General features: G+C 50.6%; 8 protein-coding genes across 8 annotated transcripts, besides 2 other annotated features; 4 read left to right on the plus strand and 4 right to left on the minus strand.

Annotated features, from left to right (window-relative positions):
* Positions 1–21,088: part of a sequence feature (contig 1.42 328..99573(1)) that runs on past the window's edge.
* ANIA_10315 (GTPase GUF1) lies at positions 123–2,271 on the plus strand. Its single transcript, XM_655024.2, has 2 exons — positions 123–920; positions 973–2,271. The coding sequence occupies exons 1-2, from the start codon at positions 196–198 to the stop codon at positions 2,234–2,236; spliced, it is 1,989 nt and encodes a 662-aa protein (XP_660116.2). The 5' UTR covers positions 123–195; the 3' UTR covers positions 2,237–2,271.
* On the plus strand, positions 2,633–7,041 carry ANIA_10316 (DNA-directed RNA polymerase III core subunit RPO31; the record flags this gene model as incomplete). The annotated part of the gene is made up of 2 exons (XM_050613072.1): positions 2,633–2,727; positions 2,799–7,041. 2 exons carry the CDS (start codon positions 2,633–2,635, stop codon positions 7,039–7,041), a joined length of 4,338 nt encoding a protein of 1,445 aa, XP_050468914.1.
* bud32 (serine/threonine protein kinase BUD32) lies at positions 7,444–8,301 on the plus strand (the record flags this gene model as incomplete). The annotated part of the gene is made up of 1 exon (XM_655025.1): positions 7,444–8,301. The coding sequence occupies one exon, from the start codon at positions 7,444–7,446 to the stop codon at positions 8,299–8,301; it is 858 nt and encodes a 285-aa protein (XP_660117.1).
* ANIA_02514 (putative gamma-cysteine synthetase regulatory subunit) lies at positions 8,420–9,453 on the minus strand (the record flags this gene model as incomplete). Its single annotated transcript, XM_655026.1, has 2 exons — positions 8,420–9,338; positions 9,431–9,453. The coding sequence occupies 2 exons, from the start codon at positions 9,451–9,453 to the stop codon at positions 8,420–8,422; spliced, it is 942 nt and encodes a 313-aa protein (XP_660118.1).
* ANIA_02515 (aldo/keto reductase family protein) lies at positions 9,683–10,828 on the minus strand (the record flags this gene model as incomplete). The annotated part of the gene is made up of 4 exons (XM_655027.1): positions 9,683–9,835; positions 9,903–10,287; positions 10,340–10,521; positions 10,754–10,828. The coding sequence occupies 4 exons, from the start codon at positions 10,826–10,828 to the stop codon at positions 9,683–9,685; spliced, it is 795 nt and encodes a 264-aa protein (XP_660119.1).
* Positions 10,997–12,621, minus strand: ANIA_02516 (amphiphysin; the record flags this gene model as incomplete). Its single annotated transcript, XM_655028.2, has 3 exons — positions 10,997–11,316; positions 11,365–12,384; positions 12,438–12,621. The coding sequence occupies 3 exons, from the start codon at positions 12,619–12,621 to the stop codon at positions 11,294–11,296; spliced, it is 1,227 nt and encodes a 408-aa protein (XP_660120.1). The 3' UTR covers positions 10,997–11,293.
* ANIA_02517 (uncharacterized protein) lies at positions 16,239–17,854 on the minus strand (the record flags this gene model as incomplete). The annotated part of the gene is made up of 4 exons (XM_655029.2): positions 17,367–17,854; positions 17,129–17,289; positions 16,956–17,071; positions 16,239–16,909 (listed from the first exon to the last, which is right to left on the minus strand). The coding sequence occupies exons 1-4, from the start codon at positions 17,676–17,678 to the stop codon at positions 16,239–16,241; spliced, it is 1,260 nt and encodes a 419-aa protein (XP_660121.1). The 5' UTR covers positions 17,679–17,854.
* On the plus strand, positions 19,170–20,925 carry sly1 (syntaxin-binding protein; the record flags this gene model as incomplete). The annotated part of the gene is made up of 4 exons (XM_655030.1): positions 19,170–19,194; positions 19,250–19,466; positions 19,536–19,900; positions 19,949–20,925. 4 exons carry the CDS (start codon positions 19,170–19,172, stop codon positions 20,923–20,925), a joined length of 1,584 nt encoding a protein of 527 aa, XP_660122.1.
* Positions 21,089–21,398: part of a sequence feature (contig 1.43 127..338545(1)) that runs on past the window's edge.

The following is a 21,398-nucleotide window of genomic DNA, read 5'->3' on the forward strand; positions in this document are numbered from 1 at the left end:
AAGAAGTTGCAGCTTTGTTTACTCGTGATAGTCACCGCAGCAATCTAGCCGACCGCCCGCCCAAGTTGACTGATCATCTCTCCGCAGTCAACTTTTTTGCCGATCAATCTCCGGCTGCGTCTCCTGTCACGATTCACGACCCATCCCACTCTTGTCAAGCTTGGAAGTCATTCCCATGCTACTGCAGCAATCCCAATGCGAGGATGCCTGCAATTAGCCAGATGGCTGAGCGCGGCTCCAAATTGGCCTGCGTCCAGCCTTCTTAAGGCGCCCGGATCTTCCTTCGCGACTCGTCTTTTCACCACCACTTCCTCCTACAAAGCAAAGGGACCGTCAAAGGTGCCAATGACAGATCTTGAAGCAAGGATATCTGCGATTCCGATTGAACGATACCGCAACTTCTGTATTGTCGCGCACGTTGATCATGGAAAGAGCACGCTCTCCGACCGACTTTTGGAGCTCACCGGCACGATTAAACCGGGCATGAACAAGCAGGTTTTGGACAAGCTCGATGTCGAACGCGAACGAGGTATTACAGTAAAGGCACAGACATGTACCATGATATACAACCATAAGGGGGAGGACTATCTCCTGCATCTTGTTGATACCCCGGGCCACGTCGACTTCCGCGCGGAGGTGTCGCGAAGTTATGCAAGCTGTGGTGGAGCGCTGCTTCTGGTCGATGCTAGTCAAGGTATTCAAGCGCAGACTGTTGCAAACTTCTACCTCGCCTTTTCGCAAGGCCTGGAATTGATTCCCGTCATCAACAAGGTGGATCTCCCGTCAGCCGAACCGGAACGGGCTCTAGAACAATTGGAACAGTCCTTTGAACTTGACACAGAGGATGCAGTTCTGGTCTCAGCCAAGACTGGTTTGAATGTTGAACAGCTGCTTCCTACGGTGGTAGAGAAGATTCCCGCGTATGTCTTGGGTTCCTTAGAGGTCCGTTTTGAAATACTGACAACTGAGTAGGCCGATCGGCGACTGTAAGAGACCTCTCCGTATGCTACTCGTTGATTCTTGGTATGATTCCTACAAAGGCGTGATATGTTTGGTCCGTGTCTTCGACGGTGAGGTTCGGGCTGGCCAGCAAGTCGTTTCTTTCGCAACTGGCATTAAGTACTACGTTGGCGAAGTTGGTATCCAATATCCGCTTGAAACGCCGCAAACAGTTCTCCGTGCTGGCCAAGTTGGATACATCTTCTTTAATCCGGGTATGAAACGAAGCAAAGAGGCCAAGATTGGTGATACTTTCACAACAGTCGGGTCCGAGAAGGCCGTGCAGCCGCTGCCTGGTTTCGAGGAGCCGAAGGCAATGGTCTTTGTCGCTGCATATCCCGTAGATGCGGACCATTTCGAACACTTGGAGGACAGTATTAATCAACTTGTTCTCAATGACCGGAGTATCACCGTGCAGAAAGAGTCTTCGGAAGCGCTCGGAGCCGGTTTCAGACTGGGATTCTTGGGTACTTTGCACTGCTCGGTGTTCGAGGACCGTCTTCGTCAGGAGCATGGGGCCAGTATTATCATAACCCCACCGTCAGTTCCGGTCAAGGTTGTTTGGAAGGACGGGAAGGAAGACATTATCACAAACCCCAATCGCTTCCCCGACGAGGACGACGTGCGCATGAAGGTTGCGGAACTGCAAGAGCCGTACGTTATGGCCACCCTGACCTTCCCGGATGAATATCTGGGAACAGTCATCGAACTTTGCGAAGCGAACCGCGGAGAGCAGAAAAGCCTTGAATACTTCACCCCGACGCAAGTCATTCTCAAGTATGAACTGCCTTTAGCGCAGTTAGTCGACGATTTCTTTGGCAAGCTCAAGGGAGGGACGAAAGGATACGCATCTCTGGACTACGAGGAGTCCGGCTGGAAGCCTAGTAACATCGTCAAGCTGCAACTCCTTGTCAACAAAGCTCCGGTTGATGCTGTCGCCCGGCTCGTACATTACAGCCAGACCGACAGACTGGGAAGGCAATGGGTGACCAAGTTCAAAGAGCACGTCGACCGACAGCTGTTTGAGATTATCATCCAGGCTGCAGTGGGCAAAAAAATCGTTGCGCGTGAGACTGTCAAGCCGTACCGAAAAGACGTGTTGGCGAAACTCCATGCCAGCGATGTCAGTAGACGAAGAAAGTTGCTGGAGAAGCAAAAAGAAGGTCGCAAGAGGCTTCGAGCCGTCGGAAATGTGGTGATTGAGCATAAGGCTTTCCAAGCGTTCTTAGCAAAGTAGCGGCTTTAGCAGTGTACAATATATAGAGACCCCAAATACAATAATTATGAATTTCGTATAGCAATTTAACATTATGACCATGCAATCTACTTAGAACCGAAGGCTGGTATAGTTACGCTGTCGCTGATTGGCTAGATTGGAGTGAGCTCTCCTCGCCGCGAAAAAAGTTTCGTCGCCAACCCCGCCGTTAAACTGGACTTGCAGCCTCCCCTCTTTCACCTTTTCGGCATTCACGGTCCGCTCTCAGGGATTCGCAAGGCTTCTCAACGGCACTACTGGCCTGTAGACAGATCTAAACTATTCTGTCGTTCGCGTCGTCTTCGAAGCGACTTCGAGCCTCCAGTCCCCAACCCGTTGAGTCATTCCGCCTTGCCATGGTCATTCCTTGATAGCGCGATGCAGCCTCTGGAGGGTGTGCAGGCGGACCTGGGCAAGGCCCAGGTCATCGACCGTGTCCCCAAAGTGATCAAGGAACTCAAATTTGGTGTACTGTGAGTGCCCGCTTGACAGAAGTTTTCTCCGAAGCCGCCAGCGACAGGCTAACGCTTCGGCTTCTCCGCAGGTCCAACGACGACATTGTCAGCCAAGGCGTAGTCGAAGTGTCCGACAGGAAATTCTTCAACCTCGAAAATGACCGTTCTATTGTTCCAAATGGCCCGCTCGACGCGCGCATGGGTATCTCGAATAAGACTTCAACCTGCCAGACATGCGGCGGCGCACTGCAGGTTTGCAACGGCCACTTCGGTCATGTGCGGCTTGTTTTGCCCGCTTTTCATGTGGGTTATTTCAAGCGTGTGATTAGTATTCTGCAGGAAATTTGCAAGGAGTGCTCCCATATTCTGCTCCCCGAAGCAGAACGCCGCGCCTTTCTCCGTGAGATGCGCCGCCCGCGACTGGATAACCTGCGACGGATGCAGATCGCCAAACGAGTCAACGACCGCTGCCGCAAGACCCGAACCTGCGAAAACTGTGGTGCTGTTAATGGGGTGGTGAAGAAGACAGGTACTAGCTCTCTTAAGATCACGCATGACAAATTCCGTGCGTTTAATGCCTCGACATCGGCAAAGAAGATCCCGCCACCTAGCAAGATCGTCTTCGATAGGTCACTAGAGGAAGCTAGAAGTTCTAATCCGGAGGTCGAGAAACATCACAAAAAAGCTCAGGACGATTTGAATGCGCTGCGGGTGTTGAATCTGTTCAAGCGCATCTCGGACAGTGATTGTGAATTATTAGGACTGGACCCTAAGGAAGCAAGGCCGGAGATGTTCCTCTGGCAGTTTATCCCTGCGCCGCCAGTGTGTATTCGTCCGTCCGTCGGTCAAGATGCTTCATCGACTGAGGATGATCTGACGGCTAAGCTGGGAGATATCGTCCAGAGTAACATCAACCTCAAAAATGCTTTGCTAAAAGGAGCTCCAGTGCAGACGATCATGGAGTGCTGGGACTATATGCAGCTTCAGATTGCCGTCTACATCAACAGCGATGTCCCCGGTCTGAACAAGGCAGACCTCGGGAAGCCTATTCGAGGTTTCGTGCAGCGTCTGAAGGGTAAACAGGGTCGATTCCGTGGTAACCTGTCTGGAAAGCGTGTTGATTTCTCTGGTCGAACTGTTATCTCGCCCGATCCCAACCTTCGCGTCGATGAGGTTGCTGTCCCGGAATTGGTGGCAAAGAACATGACATATCCCGAAGTGGTCAACAGGTACAATAAAGAAAAGCTACAGCAATGCGTTCGAAATGGACAGAAGAAGTGGCCGGGTGCCAACTATATCATCAAAAAGGGCAACCCCCTAAAGACCATGCTTAAGTATGGTAATCTGAAATTTATTGCCGATCAGCTGCAGGAAGGAGATATCGTCGAGCGTCATATCGAAGACGGTGATATCGTCCTCTTCAACCGTCAGCCTTCTCTCCACAAACTCAGTATCCTTTCCCATTTTGCCAAAGTTCGCCCTCACCGGACATTCCGACTAAATGAGTGTGTATGTAACCCATACAATGCGGATTTCGACGGAGACGAAATGAATCTTCACGTTCCTCAGACGGAGGAGGCGAGAGCTGAAGCCATGGAGTTGATGGGTGTGAAAAACAACCTGGCGACACCCAAGAACGGAGAGCCTATCATTGGAGCCATTCAAGATTTCATTAGTGCTGCCTATTTGCTTAGCAGCAAGGATAATTTCTTCGACCGGCGTAGTTTTACCCAGATCTGCTTATACATGCTTGGTCCGCAAACGCGTTTCGATCTTCCGCCACCCGCAGTGTTTAAGCCACAGATGCTCTGGACGGGAAAGCAGGTCTTCAATATTCTGATGCGGCCTAATAAGGATGACCCGGTTTTGGTCAATCTCGACGCCGCGTGCAAACAGTTTAAGCCGCCAAAGGGGAATCAACCAAGAGACCTGGACCCCAACGATTCGTGGCTCGTCGTTCGAAATTCCGAGGTCATGTGTGGTGTGATGGACAAATCTACTGTCGGTTCCGGAAAGAAGGACAATGTCTTCTATATCATGCTTCGTGATTTTGGCCCTGCTGCTGCTGCTGAGGGAATGAACCGTTTGTCGAAACTGTCAGCCCGTTGGTTCTCAAACATGGGCTTTTCTATCGGTATCACAGATGTCTATCCAAGCGATAGACTAGTACAATCGAAAAACGACCTCGTTGAAGCAGCGTACGCACAGTGTGATGAAGTTATTGCCAAGTACAAAGCTGGAACCCTTGAAAAGTATCCTGGATGTGACGAACTGCAGACAATGGAAAACCAACTATCTGGTATTCTAAGTAAAGTCCGTCAGCAGGCCGGTGACGAATGTATTGCTCAGCTGAGCAAATACAACTCCCCCCTGATTATGGCTACGTCCGGATCGAAAGGTTCTAGTATCAACGTGTCTCAGATGGTCGCTCTCGTCGGTCAACAAATTATTGGTGGTCAGCGTGTGCAGGACGGTTTCCAGGACCGGACTCTACCTCATTTCCCCAAAAACGCCCGACAGCCCCCTTCCAAGGGTTTCGTGCGGAACAGTTTCTTTTCGGGTCTCCTTCCTTACGAATTCATCTTCCACGCCATGTCCGGTCGTGAAGGTTTGGTCGATACTGCGGTCAAAACTGCTGAAACCGGATACATGTCGCGTCGTCTGATGAAATCTTTAGAAGATCTTTCTACTGGTTATGATGACACTGTTCGAAATTCTTCTCAGGGCATCGTCCAATTCCAGTACGGTGACGATAAATTAGACCCCGTCGATATGGAGGGCAAAGCCAAGCCGGTCCACTTCGATCGAACTTTCATCCACGCTGAAACGACAACGTATAAGAACGAGGAACGAAGCTTGTCCCCTGCCGAGATCATGGAAGTATGTGAGGAGATGCTCTCAAAAGAACGCGCCAAGCTAGCGCGATATGATCTAATGGGTGCTGAACTCGACTATATGGATCGAAGCGACCATGGAGTTGACCAGTTCGAGAGCGCTCGGGATTTCCTTGATTCAATTCAACAATACGTCCAAACCAAGGCGGACAAACTGATCTCTCGAGGTGGTGACAGCGACCCATCTGACGAGAGGACCATCAAGGGTCTAAACCATACTGGAAAGCTGACGGAGAGGACGCTTCGGACGTTCATTGCTGAGTGTTTGATGAAGTATAAGAAAGCTCAAGTTGAGCCAGGACACGCTGTGGGTGCCGTTGGTGCGCAGTCCATTGGAGAGCCGGGTACGCAAATGACACTGAAGACTTTCCACTTTGCTGGTGTCGCCGGTATGAGTATCACACAGGGTGTTCCCCGTATCAAGGAAATCATCAACGCCTCCAAGGAGATCAGTACTCCTGTTATTTCCTGCGAGCTTGTCGAGAAGCGCAACATCGTCGCGGCTCGCATGGCGAAGGGACGCATCGAAAAGACCTTCCTACGCGATATCATCCACTACGTTCGCGAAACTTGGACTGGAAAAGAGGCATACCTGACAGTTAAAATTAACTGGGACACAATCAGCGCCCTTGAACTCGATCTGACGGTGGGAAAAATACGTCAGGCCATTGAGAACCACCGACGATTCAAGTCAGAAGACTTGAAGCTGCGGTCAACCCGCTCCCACATTCACATCCATATTGACCTGGATCCCGCCAGCAAAGAGAAGCTGTCAAAGACTGAAATTGCCGCTACCAGCTCAGACCCCTTCCTCCGCCTCAAGGCTCTTAAACGCCTGCTTCCAGACATCCAAGTTCTCGGCCACCCGCAAGCTAACCGTGCCATCATTCGTACCGACGACAAATCGGATACTAACACCCTCCTCGTCGAAGGTTACGGTCTCCGCCAGTGCATGAACACAGTCGGTATCGACGGCCTACGCACCAGATCCAACAACGTCATGGAAACTCGTGAGGTACTGGGTATTGAGGCAGCGCGGTCAACAATCATTCAGGAAATCAGCGAGGTCATGAAGGACATGGACATCGATCCGCGTCATATGCAGCTCCTTGCCGACGTCATGACTTACAAGGGTGAAGTTCTCGGTATCACGCGATTTGGTCTCGCAAAAATGCGGGATTCTGTTCTGCAACTTGCTTCTTTCGAGAAGACTGCGGACCACCTCTTCGATGCTGGTGGAGCTGGCCGCACCGATCTTATCGAGGGCGTCTCGGAGTGTATCATCATGGGGAAGACGGTGTCGCTTGGTACCGGTGCGATGGAGGTAGTCCGCAAGATGAACTTCTTCGAGGGCCAGATCGGGCCGAAGAAGACGATCTTTGAGGATGCATGGAATGATGTCCATGGCGAGCGAAAGACGAAAAAGAGGAAGATGTAGATCTATTCTCTGTTAGAAAAGTACAGTAGCATTATGGGCGTTTAGCGTTGCTTTGTACGATTGATGGATGGTTTATACGGTGGTTATATCATTTGATTTCCCGTCAGAATAGATATATACAATGAAATTCTATAATGACGAAAACTGTTGCCAACCGAATCTCAAGTCCTTCATAGATATGGGATATGGTGGTCTTAAGATAAAGTTCCCCACCACAAATTTATCTGAATCCGAGCTTCTTCCCCTCCTCTCTTCTTCTCTCTTCACTTACCTCACTATCACCGCTCTCTCAAACAAACTGCTCTCTTTTCTTCGAGGAGAAACGAACTCTTGCCTTAATTCAAGCTGAAATCTACGAGATCACACAGCTCAAAATAGACCAGATCAGCCCCCGCGACCACAATGCCACCAACGAACCGCCCCCCACCATTTTCCACCATTCTTTCTTCCGCGTCCCTTCCTTCTTACTCTTCAACAGATGAATTAACACCAATATATCAAGGCGCTGAAGCGCACCTCTACAAAACTACGTTCCTCTCACCGTCCCAGCCCGCCGCGCTCAAAATCCGCCCGTCAAAACCCTACCGGCACCCGATCCTCGATCGCCGCCTAACCCGCGCCCGCATATTACAAGAAGCGCGTTGTCTCCAGAAGTTAGTGAAAGAGGGTGTATCGGTCCCCGCATTATTGGGTGTGGATTGGGAGCCGAGTGCTGGAGATGGGAGCTCTTGGCTTGTTATGGAATGGATTGAGGGTGAGCCTGTCAGGGTTATTCTGGAGGAATGGGAGGCATATTTGAAAGGCATTGAGAGGGAAAAGAGGCTGGGCTTGGGAGAGGGTGTGCAAGGGAGCGAGGAGGAGAAGGTTCGCGGGCTTATGCGGAGGATTGGGAGGGCTGTTGGGGGGTTGCATAGAGCGGGTGTTATACATGGGGACTTGACAACGAGCAATCTTATGCTGCGCCCTTTGGGCTCTGCAGATACGACTGAAACCATAGAGGAGAGGGATCAGTCACCCTCTATGGCAGGTGAAGTTGTCATGATTGACTTCGGACTCGCGATGCAGAGCTCCCAGGATGAGGACCGCGCGGTGGATCTCTATGTCCTAGAACGGGCTTTTGGGAGCTCGCATCCACGAACGGAAAGGTTTTTCGAGGAAGTTCTTGTTGGGTATAGAGAAAGTTATAAGGGTGCGGTCTCGGCTCTGAAGAGACTGGAAGATGTGAGGATGAGAGGAAGGAAGAGGAGCATGATTGGGTAGTTACCTATATAACAGGTATCGAATGGTTGCATTGAATGACAGGACAAATGACAACGCCGCGCTCTTAGATGCAAAAGAAAAGGAATATTCTTAATCAGAAATAGGCCAGGCAGCCCAGTCAAGCCTCAACGCAGCTCCCAACATCCGCAAGCGCAAAGTAGCCCTTGTTCTCAACAACCCCTCGGTCCTTCACCACAGCCGTATACTTAACCACCCATTGCGTCTCAATATCCCCCTTGACCAAACCACCATCCTTGCCATCCAACTCCGGCGTTGGAGCCAGGATCCCGGCCCCCCGCTCCCCAGGCCCCAGCAACTCCCTAATCGTCCCCTTGGGCAAGATATCGTTACAATCATTATGCGTTAACAAATCGATCTTCTGCTCCTTCGCATACAGAATCAAACTCTTCGGAACAACACAGCAGTCCTTCAAATTGATCTGGTTTACTGCGGGCTTAACGCGCGTGTGCTCCAGAAATCGGGCTAACCGCTCGCTTCCAAATTCCGCAACGCCAAGCTGCAGTATCTTCCCCTGCTCATGTAAGGATTCAAGACATTTCCACGTCTGCACGAGGCTATCGAAGTCGTCTTCATGTTCGAAGCTGCTCCCGCCGTCAACCGAGATACTTTCTTCTTCCTCACTGTCGTCTTCCGCATCAAAATGGATCCCCGGAAATGATACAATAAGTAAATCAATCGAGTCGACGTGTAGCTCTTTCAGGACAAGATCGATCGCTTGCTTTGTGTGTGCACAACGTCGCGAAACGGGGATCCCCGGGAGGTAGAATAGTTTGACAGTGATGTCGTACTGTGAGCGTTCTTCGGCGAGCCCACGCTGGGAGAAATCTACAGCGGGAATGTAGAGCGTATCGTCTTCTTGTTTTGTCCAGGCGGCGCTGTCTGCTGTGCTGGGTTCGGAAGGGATGGATTGCTGTGCGGCTTGGAAATTTGCGCGAAGTGAGTTGATTAGTTCGACATTTGACTTGAATGTTGACGGCTGCCGGATTACGGACGGACCTCCGGAGGTCATTATATTCCTGTTGAGAGGGAGAACAATGAGTTTGGATAGATTCGGCTTGGAGGTTTGAGCTGAGGGGTTTAAAGATGGGATGGCGGGGTAGGAACGTACGAGGTCGAGAGTACCAACTTCATTGTGCTTGGGTAGGCTGTATTTGAGGGAGGATTGTTGTTGTATGGTAGTCTAATTGCCTGTTCACAGCACGCAGGTCTGGGTGAGTTGCGCCTTGAAGGAGTGAGCGTGGTGGGGTTGGACTTTGAAGATCCAAAATGATCGATTGCTAAGCAGCGGGACCGATCTACTGTTCTTATCGAGTAATCAATTTGATTACCTCCCACTATACGTATACACTACATCTCTCAACTAATCATAATCAAGAGTAGGATCCCAGTCTGTTGGCGAATACTCCCCTGTATGCAAGGACTTCATATCCTCCTCGTCCAATTCAAAGTCGAACACCTCGGTATTTTCCTGGATGCGACTAGGAGTGACTGACTTGGGAAGAGGAACAAAGCCCTGGAACAGTCAGTATCAAGACAGTCTTCTATGGAGCTAAACGAATTCGAGAGCAGAGGACACTAACCTTCTGCAATCCCCATCGAATCATAATCTGCGCTGGCGATTTTCCATACTTGTACCCCAACTTCTTCAACAATGGCTCTCGCATCCTCGTCCCATGCGCTAGCGGTGAATAAGCCTGGACAATAATATTTCTTTTCTGCAACCACTCGACAATTTCCGACCGATCGAGCCATGGATGTAACTCATACTGCCCAACATCAATCTTACTTTCTCTCACACCGTCATCGCCACTGGACTGGATGTATGCTTCAAGCTCGTCGAGATGGTGGATACCATAGTTAGACACACCAATTGACTTTGTCTTTCCGGCTCTCTGGGCCTCAACAAGCGCTTTCCATGAGCCCCGTCGGGCTTCTTTGCCGCCGTAAGGGGCGTGAAGGAGGATTCTACATGCCTATTAGCTGAGGGGATTCTTTGAGTTAGGTCGGCGCAACCCACAGGTCGAAGTATTCCTGCTCTGCAGTCCGTAGACTCGAGTCGATAGCCCGTTTCGTGGCATTATACCCCATCGAGTCTGGCGGAATCTTGGTAGTGAAAAATATCTGTGAGCGATCAATCCCCGAGGCAGCAATTGCGCGCCCACAGGCTTTCTCATTGCCGTACATGATGGCCGAGTCGACCTGTATTGCTGGTTAGACATTTGCATCGAGCAGGCTGAAGAATGGACTGTTGTACATGGCGGTATCCTACGCGCAATGCTTCCCGGGTTGTCTGTTCGGTTTTGGACGGCGGGCTGGAGCATGTGAGCTTAGTGTTTGTTTATGAGTGATGGCGAAGGGTTATGTACATTAGATAGACCTAGGTTTTGTTAATGGCCTATCGGGTATTATTGGTGGAATAGATGTTACTCACGCCGTAACCTAGGACCGGGATCTCATGCCCCGAGTTCATGCGATATGTGGAACGCAGACTCTGAAGGGCGGCCATGGTTGCTCGGGGTGCTAGGAATTGAGATGGTGTGCCTGAGGGGATGGGGGAGTTGGGGTATTTATAAACATGAGATCATCGACTGTTGGTAGTGGGGCTGCTATCAATCTTAAGCCTCACTCAGTCACGGATGATAAACCGATATTATTGACGGATAATCTAGAATTAGATATCTTGGCACGAGTCCAAGCTATTTGTTCATCTTTGTACACAACGTCAAGAACATTCGAGGATAGGTATCAGGTCAAGAATCAACGCCGCTGGCAAAGCACAGCAGCTCGTGAATCATTGCTCGAACCCCAAGGTATATATATACACGGCGACAGTTAATGCCACCTGGACACAGCAGTGCAGAGCGATGAACGAGTAACAATTCTTTATGCGAGTAAAGCCTGATGAGACTCCAAGCGAACATATAATTTGCAGAGAATAGAATTAAAGCCGCTAAGATATCACTGATCCTCACTAATTCAACTGGACGTAGTTCGCTGTGAGACATTAGCATAGTCCAGAGACATCCTCTGGGCATTGCTTACCTGGAAACTGCCCTTCTCGTCCGTCAACACGGCCTGTCCACCACTCGTTTTGGTTATCGGTCCTTTGCACAATCTCGATGACGTCTCCGGCCGAGAAGCTCAAATCACCGTGGGCCTGTGCTTCGTAATCATACAACGCCGTAACTGTCTCGACGGGCGCACGGAACTGCGATGGCTTGGGCTTTGGAGGTGGGGGTGCCGGCTTTTTGGCTGCGGCTGCTGCGAGGGCGCTTCCACTGGCGCCAGGAGAGTACGGAGGCGGCGGGTTTTCGACAACATCGGGGTCACTGGGCCGTGATCCGAAGCGGCCTTTGTGCTCCGCAGCTAGTTTATCTTTGCCAGTGAGCTTTGAGCCCGGCCGACGACCACCTGTGGTCTTGAAGTGAACAATGGTGAGTTCTTCAGCGCGCTCTTTGACGTCCCCGCGCTTCTCCTCATACGCTTCTTCGATGTCGCGTGTCAGATCAAAGTAACCAATGTTGATGCCTTGCATCTTCTCGTGCAATGTGTAAAAGACATTCAGCTGCATGTAATAGAAGGATTGGAAAAGCGGCCGGATGAATTCTGCTTCGAGGGCGAAGAGTTTCGGCAGCTCATCCTTCAGCAAATCATTGTATAGGTTGTACTCCTGAGTAGCCTGTTCTACGTCCCCCTCGGCTTTGTAAAGGGCCTTCTCATCCTTCAGCGACTTGTCCTTCTTATCTTGGAGCTTCTTCAGAGTGTTCCTGTGGCGGTCGTAGTCGAGCTTCTTGTGGTCTCGCTTCACAGCAACCTTGCGGATGGCCTTAATCACCTCTAAGAGCTGTTGCGCGGGGCTGACGACACGAGAATCAATCATCTCAAGCTCCGGTGCTAGTGCTTCCTTCAGATCCTGCACAATCACTTCATACTCCTCACAAGCCCGAATGCCTTCGGGGTTTCCTTCAATCGTATAAGTGCTCGGGTCGGAGGCACGGCCGGAAATTGGTTTATAAAGCTCTGTCATAGCCTTGGAGAACTCAATCTGGTGATCCAGCATCCCTAAGCGGGGTATTAGCCGGAGTGGAGACGGAAGGTGTCCGGACGAAACCTACCATTAACGGCGTCGAAGTACTTCTTAGACTCATCGTGGAGTTTCTTTGTCTCTTTTTCGAGTTCCTGAAATCGGCGCTCGGCATCAGTGTAGACAGGATCCTTGGTGTTGTCGCCAATGTTGAACCTGGCCTTGAACGTTTGCGGGGCGCGGACAATGCTCTTCTGGAAGCCCTTTAAACTCATCTCGCACCTTCTGGCTCGGAGGCGGCGGAACTCTCAAATACGAGTGAAGCAGTCGTAGGAATAACCGGGGATAATGGTGTCTAGGGCTTAGGAGGAAAGGGGAGAGGAAAGTGTGTTGGAGGAAGTAAGTGGGGAGAGAGTAAGAATCGCCCAGTTTGCTGGTGCCTTGACTACTCTAAGAACCCAAAGTCCAAGCCCAAGAACCGCTGACGCTCAGTTAGCCTTGCTGTGGCTTGGCCTACCGGGTATGACATAAGAAGGTCACAGTGTGGCTGTGCCATGGCCCGTGACTGGCCGATGATGGCCTGCCAAGCACTTGCGTTCCCATCAAACAAATGCTCTTTTACTCTGCCGGAGTGGGATATCTTTGTTGATGCACATAGCGGGTCTGCTTCTAATCATTCTGTTGCCATCCGATACTTCTGAGTACATTTCCCCCTCTTGATACTATTGATCCTAATCTATTCTGTACTTTGAAACCTTGTGAGGGCCAAAACAGAGCACGCATACTGACTTTACCCATAGTGGTACAGATGCGAATTCCATATGATGTGAGATGGAACTGTCTTCTCATACTTACCTAGTGCTCCTGCAAGGGTTAGCATATTTCCACCTGAAATATGACCAGCAAATTGAGTCGGGTTCAAAACAAACCAACCGTGGCATCTTTGAAATATTCGAGCTTGACTACTGCCCAGTTACCTAGTACTTAGCTACATCCAATACATACATGGCGGCGGAAGGAGCGGACGAAAACAACAACATTTAGTCTCAGCAAGATATCTACCCTGTCTTACTAAATGCCTAATGTACAATGCTCGCTCTGCCGAAATATACGGCTGGCCGGCTGAGGCCGGATGCAAGGAACAGAAACAGGATATGGCGCCGGATGGCCGCTGTAAATACTGAGCATGCATGTTCCACCCACAAAATCAGATAGATCACAGCCCGAACTCCACAGAGGAAACCAATAATGCCGGTGATGTATGATGGAAAATATGCTGGTGAAATAAAGATGCTAGAATGTAAAAAGAAAAAGCGTAAGAAGCGAGTCACAACGCCGAACACCGTCAGAGTAACTGAATCTAGTCCGGTTAAGGGACCAATAGTTGTAAGTATAGACGTGATGCAAAGTGCATAGGCAGACAGAAGAGAACGAAACAATGCGACGGGGTATCAAAGGGCTTTGTCAGGAGTACAATGTTATCACGGAAAGTCATGGTGAAAGTGGATCGTGGCGAAATGTACAATCCTGGCCCTTGAGGCATCTTCCCTCGGCCCAGTATCGGCATGGGACGGATCCGGCTTTGGGATGTTTTTTGTTTGGAGCATTCATTTTGTTCCGCTTCCATTTATCATCGTCATCATAGCCTCCGGTTTCGCGCATGCGTTTACGATCCGGGTTCTCGTAATGGCCTGAGGTCTGAGGGGCCTCAGTAGCTGCCGGCTGCTGATTCTGCGTTTGATTCTGATTACCAAACTGAGCTATAATTGCAGCGAGGTATGGTGGAATGACGCCAGGCTGATTCTGGGCCGGTGGCTGGGCCTGTGCCTGCGGTTGCAGTTGGGTCTGCGGTTGTTGACCGTAGAGAATAGCCAAAAGCCGCTGATCAATCGCTGGTGGTTGAGGAATTTGAGGAACCTGAGGCACTTGTGGTTGCGGCTGTGGGTTTTGCTGGCGGAGCATGTTGATAGTTTGCTCCAGGTTGAAGGCGGGAGCTTGAGCTGACTGAGTAACTTGAGGAGGGGGCGTCGACTGTTGCTGGCCTGGATTCTGTATCGACTTAAGCAGATTGAAGACGAATTGGTTATTCTGTGTACTAGGCTGGCTCTGGGGCGGTTGCTGGGGCGGTTGCTGGGGCCTAATCATCGCATAATACCGCTCTTGTCGATCCTGAATTTACCATTAGACCATATTTTGTACCAAGACAAATACACAACATACCTTGACGTGGTCCGGCGGCTCTCCGAATGACAGGACTTCCGGTGCCGCTTCGCTGCTGTCTGGTGGGGGTGGCTCCTTAGCTGATGGTGGCACGTCCGCAGGTGAAGTATGGAAAACCATAAGCGTGGTAGCCTCTCGCTGTTCTTGAGCCTTCGCCTCGGGGCTGATAGGCTGCTGTGCGCCCCCTCGTTTGAAATAGTTCGCAGCTCGAGTTTCAGCTGAAGTTTCACTATCGTCGATTTCTATGCAAGTTAGACTAAGAACACCAAAAATGGACAATAAAAGGGTCCTTACGAGAGGGAGCATAATAGTCGAAAAGCTGCTCTTCACGCACACTACTGTCGTCATCCTCCTCCAATTCGTCAAGGTTTTTATGAAGTTTGAGGACACTCCCTTCACCTTTCACATCGCCTACTTGTCGTGTACGATCACCCGGACCAAGTTCCTCGTCAGGGTCGTGAGTGAAGTAACGAATGTCAGTTAGCGAATCGTCAGGCTTCCAAGTAACGCGCAACTTCTTTCGCGCCTCCTTGCGGAGCCTCTTTGTCCGCTCCTCTTCCGTTTCTGGAGTTTTACTCTCCGACGATTCCTGTGGGGAAGGTTCCTTCTGCTTGTTGAGGTCTGCCATTATATCTCCAAAAGAGAATGCTGGTCGCGGTGCTTCTTTCTTTTCGGAACTGCTATCATGTCAGCACAAAAGATCAACAAACTGTTCAGCAGGTGGGTCTTATTACCTCGTCTTGGCGGCAGCAGCGGCAGCAGCTCTCTCTGCATTCGAAGTTCCTGGCTTCTTGGACGCTGAGGTCAAAGTTCCAAAAAGATTCGTGGGTTTGGGAGCGATGATGTTGGCCTTCGGGCGTGATGCAGCCGACGCGGTACTTCCTGTGGGCTTGCTCTCTTGACCAGTCTCTTGCGTGCGTTTGACGGAGCCATTGGTAGAGGCGCCGCTGGGTTTCGGACCGGGTTTAGGATTGGACGTCACTACTACTTTCCTTGGAGCCGTCTGTCCGTTGGCCTCTCCATCTCGTGGTCGTTTAGAGCCAGAGGTATCCCTACGAGCCCCATTTACGACTGCGGCACCTGACACCGGAGGTTTAGCTGGCGAGCCTTCTTTTGAGCCCGGCTTCCCGTTCTCCTGCTTGCGCTTGGTGGATGCAGCGGCGTTGGCCTGTATAGTTTGTGCGAGGGCTTTTACTTCCGCACTTCCCTTTTTCGCGAACCTTGGAAGCACCTTGGCGACATTTGTTTTAGTGAGGGTGTCGTCATCCATGGTGACGAACCGAGCAAGTAGCTTGAGATTATAATTAGCTAAAGTTGTGAATCGGCGAAAAAAGATGCGACTACTTACCTTCAATATGTTCACAGTTAAGGATCCGTTGAAATCTAGAGCTTGATGCCGATCCAGAAGAAACGAATAAATGGCTGCGACTGCCATCGGATGCTCACCGAGCCTAGGATTTCCGTCAGCTTCCAATTTAATTCGAAATAGCATTGGCAGCAAAACGGCGTTATATAGAATCCAGAGATTTGAATGAACAAGCCTTTGTTCTGCTGGTAACTTTGCCATTTATCTGTGGCAGCCACCGCTGTTTCTCGAGGGAGAAGCAGGAAGAGACACCACATCTCATTCTTTGCTCCTCTCTTCTATACAGCTACCGAGGACAGTAGTCGCTCAGCGCAAAGTCAAGCTCACTCTTCCTCTATAAGATTCTTTAAGACATGATGGCAACCATATTAGGGAGATTACGTGAGAGATTCTCTCAATTCGTTTCTGACTTCTATGGCCATGGCGACAATATGCCAGGTACGCAAAACCAAGGAGAAGGGGAATAACATACTTTTCGACAATCATGGGGTGGCCCTTCTCAAGGGTCGCAATCACAGCCACCTCCATAAGACGTCGTTGATGAGCAACTTGTTTTCTTAGTTGAGCCGTATCGCTGGATTCACCCTTATTTTCCGCCGCTTTTAGAGCTTGAGCAGTCTCTTTCCACGAATCCCTAAGGTTTTTAACAACGTCTTTGAATGCAACTAATGCAGCCTTAACCTTGTCGACCTTGGGCCGTCTATTACGCGGAGACCACACAGCCTGTAGGACATCGTACTGTGCGGCAGCTTCGGGCTCAGCAGGACGAGTAGGAGGCAGAGGTGATGGCTCCTCTGGTTCCTGAATTTCAAGATCCGAGTCAGACTCGTAGCTATCTGAGCTGGAAGAGGCCGAGCCCTTCCCATCTGCCTTTTTGGCAGGTGCTTTCTTAGTCACAGGCTGCTTCTTGATCCCCGCTTGTTTTGTTTTTGAAGGCGCCGGTTTAGCCGGCGCAATTGCTGGTACGGATTTGATACCTGCCCTGGTTAATAGCTTACGGGGTGAGGATTGGCAAAGACATACCATTAATGGCAGGACTTCCAACCGTCGAAATATGATCAGAAGCGAGGGAATTATTCACTTCAGGTTGGGGTAAAATCGGCTGCAGATGTACATTATCCGGGAAATAACTGAACATTCTAGGGGAACCCATCAGTTTGAGGCTCAGAAAGTAAGTAACTAGGGAAAGCGCGCACTTTGGATCCTCAGCAGGATTTACGTAAACAAACTGGTTTTGGTTGTTGAGCGAGGAGCTCTGATTCATGGGCTGCGGGGTACTGATGAACTGTGGGTTGATTGTCTGCTCCGGAGCACGTTGAGGCTGTGTAAATTCATTTGGAAAGCTGAGCGAGGGATGCTGAAACTGTCAGTAAAAAAAAATAATAATAAAAAGAAGAGAAAATCAAGAACTGATGTAGCCTGGATGATGCTTACTGTGGGGTCGTCAGGGAATCCGGGGGTGATCGTATATTGCGATAACGAGTTCTGATGGAGCTGCTGTGGCTGATATGAAGCAGGTCGAGACGACTGCTGAGAGGGCTGTGGTGAGTGTGTTTGTGGGAATGCATCCGGGATAGGTATGTGTTGTGGAGTATAGAAGTTGGGGGAGAACGAGTAGGACTGATAGTGAGCATTATCCGGCGCGGCGACCGCCCGGGAGTCAAAAGTCACTTGTCCCTGAGCATATTGCGGAACCTGGCGATACTGAGAAGATATCCCAAGGTCCTGCGGTGTTGGGGGGACCATGGGTTGGTGATGCAACGGATTCTGCTGCCATGACTGCGGTGTTGCTGACTGATACAGTCCATGGGCCGAATCACGGTGAGAAGATTGCGAATGCAGAGCAGGATGGTCCCAACTAATTCCCAGGGGCTGATGTTGTGGTTGTTGGGGTGTCGACTGTTGCTGAGGAGGATGTGAATGATGGTGTTGGGAAGAATCTGGGTTCGTATACGGATCCAAACTGCTCCAGAACTCAGGCGGCAACGAGGCCGGGTTTACTGGGTCCATGATGTCGCCGCTTCTTCGCTCCTCCGCCAGCCCAGATTGGCTTAGAAGGGTAATTTGTAGTGAAATCCAAGTTAAGATACTATCTAGTCCGTGATGTAGTTGAAGTCTGAAGGATAACCTGGATCACAGTTGAATGTATCGTGCTGCTGTTCCCAGTTAGGAAAGGACCCAGTGCCGCGTTAAGCGGCTGGAAGATCGGAAGGCTTTGCGCGATTTGATTGGCCACAACCGGAAGACGGCGGCAGCAGCAGCAGCAACGGTGGTGCAGGCTGCAGAGCTCAGCTGGTTCCAAGGACTGGGGGCGAGTTGATTTTCCTGTGCGGAAGGGGGGGGACTTCAAAGGCTCAGATGGTGTGATTCAATCCTTAAGGTACGAATCGAAAATACCTGTCCGTGAACTGTGGACGACTGGTAGAATCCTGCGAGTCACGTTTCACGAAGGTGCTGCACCCTTTCCTTCCCCTTTTTCTTATTTAATAGAAAAACCAGAACAAAAAGGGCTCTTCGTGATGCACAAGCTGGAAGTACTGTCCGTCCAAGTAGATAGACGTATGATAATTCGATAATTCTGGTCCCGTTCCTCTGGGACTGTCTCTTTCTCCTTCAGTTCTTCGCTTCCAAAAATACCCTTAAATTTGGCCTCTCACTCTCAGCCTTGACTCCTTTTTCTCTGCTCGTACGACTCACTCGTAGCCACTCTTATTTTTGATGTTTCCTTAGAAAGTGGAAAGAAATGGTCCCGGTCACAAGAACCGCTCCGAGCTGCAGTTAAACAACATAATTTTGTGCTTTACGGGGATTGTTGATGAGTTAGGGGAGGGATAGGGGAGGGGGAGTGGTGACGATGGGATGGCTGGAAGAGACTGGGACGGAGGAACCTTGCCAGCAGAACAGGACAAAAAAGCACGTGATGGTTTGTCCTGTTTGTCGCCTCTCAGAAAATGGCTTAGCCTCCCAATTATGTCAGCAGCTTTTTCCCGCGGCCCTCAGAGTGAGGCCAGGTGGAGTGTAGATGTACTCCGTAGATTAGTCCTATCTAGATCTTTCGATTCCCTCGGCTGGAGTCCTCATTTACTATCTGATCTCTTGCGCTTCAAGCTCGTGGCTGCGATCACGTTGCGGTGTTTTACTCTCCCCTTGGTTGCTTGTTCTAGCGGCATCGGTAACTTCATGCCATGAGCGTTAGAGCTACATAAACAGTTAGAACGCGCAATGGCATCACAACCAATGTCTCTCCGAGACCGTCAGGTCGGTAGGTCTCATAATCTATCGAATATATTTATTCGCTTATAATTGACAATATTTAGCTTCTATTCAAAAGATCCTCAATTTAAACCACGACCCGCGCCCCGCAGAGGATGCCACCCATGAGGCTTCGGCGCAAGGCCTCATCTCGACCCCTATACTTAACGAGGATGGCGACCCGATCTGGAAAATCTTGGTGTTTGACAACCTCGGTCGGGACGTTATCAGCAGCGTGCTACGGGTCAATGATCTTAGAGCTTGGGGGGTCACCATCCATCTGTACACGCCTCTCTCCTTTCGACGTCACCGCAGCTGACCAAGTCTCCATAGGAATATCAATTCTACTAGATACCCTATCCCCGATGTTCCCGTTGTCTACCTCGTCGAGCCCACTGCTTCCAATATTCAGTTAATCGCGAATGATCTCCAGCGCGGCCTTTACTCCCCAGCCTACGTCAATTTCCTATCCTCCATCCCTCGGCCTCTCCTCGAAGACTTCGCATCCCAAATAGCAACCACTGGAACCGCAGAACATATCGCCCAGGTATACGATCAGTATTTGAATTTCATTGTCGCCGAACCAGATCTGTTTAGCCTAGGTCTCGGAAATGATGCCTACTGGAGGATCAACAGCGCAAAGACCAGCGACGCCGATCTAGATGAAATTGTCGATAAGATTGTCAGTGGTTTATTCAGCGTCAGCGTTACAATGGGTGCGTAATTACTGAATGGCTGGGTGACATTCTTACTGATTGGACCAGGTGCCATACCGATCATACGCTGTCCAAAAGGAGGTGCAGCTGAGCTTATCGCGACAAAGCTAGATCGTAAATTACGCGATCACATTCTCAATTCCAAAGACAACTTATTCTCAGCTAACAAAAAGTCCACCCCCGGTGTTCCTTCATCACGGCCGGTTCTCATCATCGTTGACCGCAACGTTGATTTGGTTCCCATGCTCTCACACTCGTGGACCTATCAATCGCTTGTGCAAGATGTGCTGCAGATGCGACTCAACCGTATCACGGTAGAAACACCTGTGGATGAGTCAAATCCTGCCGCTGGCACAACAAAGAAGGCCTATGATCTCGGCAGTAATGACTTCTTCTGGAAGCGTAACGCCGGTGCCCCGTTCCCGCACGTGGCAGAGGATATCGACGCCGAGTTAACACGATATAAAGAGGATGCGACCGAAATCACTAGGAAGACCGGAGCCTCCTCGATCGAGGACCTTCAAGCAGATACGAGTGCCTCTGCGCAGCACCTCAAAGCCGCCATTACTCTTCTACCCGAGCTACGAGAGCGGAAATCGATTCTCGACATGCACATGAACATCGCCACCGCTCTGCTTAAGGGTATCAAAGACCGCCAACTAGATAACTTCTTCGAGCTTGAAGAGAATATCACCAAACAATCTAAAGCACAGATTCTCGAGTTAATTAGTGACCCTACCAAGGGCACTAACCCCACAGACAAACTCCGGATATTCCTCATCTGGTTCCTGAGCACAGAAACTGAACTCTCCCGTGCAGACATCAGCCAATTCGAAGAAGCTCTTACCCGCACGGGAGTCCAGGACATCAGCCCCATCGCTTACGTCAAGCAAGTCCGCGAGCTCACCCGCATGACAATGATGACGACGGCCACTGCAGCTCCACAGCAGCAATCCTCGGACCTCTTCCGCGGCTTCTCCTCCCTCTCCAATCGCCTCACAGACCGCATCACTTCCGCGCCCTAGGCGCAAACTTCGACTCCCTCATCTCTGGAGTCAAGAACTTCCTTCCCGCCAACAAAGACCTCACCCTCACTAAAATTACCGAATCAATCATGGACCCCGCCTCCGCGTCTAGCTCTGCAATTGCCCTTTAGAGCACACTGCTAGCGGACTCCCCGGATACCGAAAATGCACGCGGAACCATCCCTCCTGCATCTGCTGCCCGCAACACTCAGCAAGGCGCATCATCAAGCGGCTCAGGTATACAGGCTAGCTTTGGGCAGCGCCGCCAGGCCTTTAATGAAGCGATTGTCTTCACTGTTGGCGGTGGCAGCATGGACGAGTACGGCAATTTGCAGGACTGGGTGCAACGCACGAGCGGGCAGCAGGGCCATGAGGGGGCAGGTAACGGCCGCACTGGGCATGAACCTCTTGGTGGTCCGAGACGGCGGGTTGTCTACGGTAGTACTGACTTGATGAACGCCAATGAATTCTTG

This window comes from Aspergillus nidulans, chromosome VII (assembly GCF_000011425.1).
Source record: "Aspergillus nidulans FGSC A4 chromosome VII".
NCBI classification, from domain to species: domain Eukaryota; kingdom Fungi; phylum Ascomycota; class Eurotiomycetes; order Eurotiales; family Aspergillaceae; genus Aspergillus; species Aspergillus nidulans.

What these genes read in the sequence shown, in the direction of transcription:
- ANIA_10315 (XM_655024.2), top strand. Translation starts at nt 196, where the DNA reads ATGCGAGGATGCCTGCAATTAGCCAGATGGCTGAGCGCGGCTCCAAAT. An exon ending in GTGGTAGAGAAGATTCCCGC is followed by an intron (nt 921 to 972) that starts GTATGTCTTGGG and finishes ACAACTGAGTAG; the next exon opens with GCCGATCGGCGACTGTAAGA.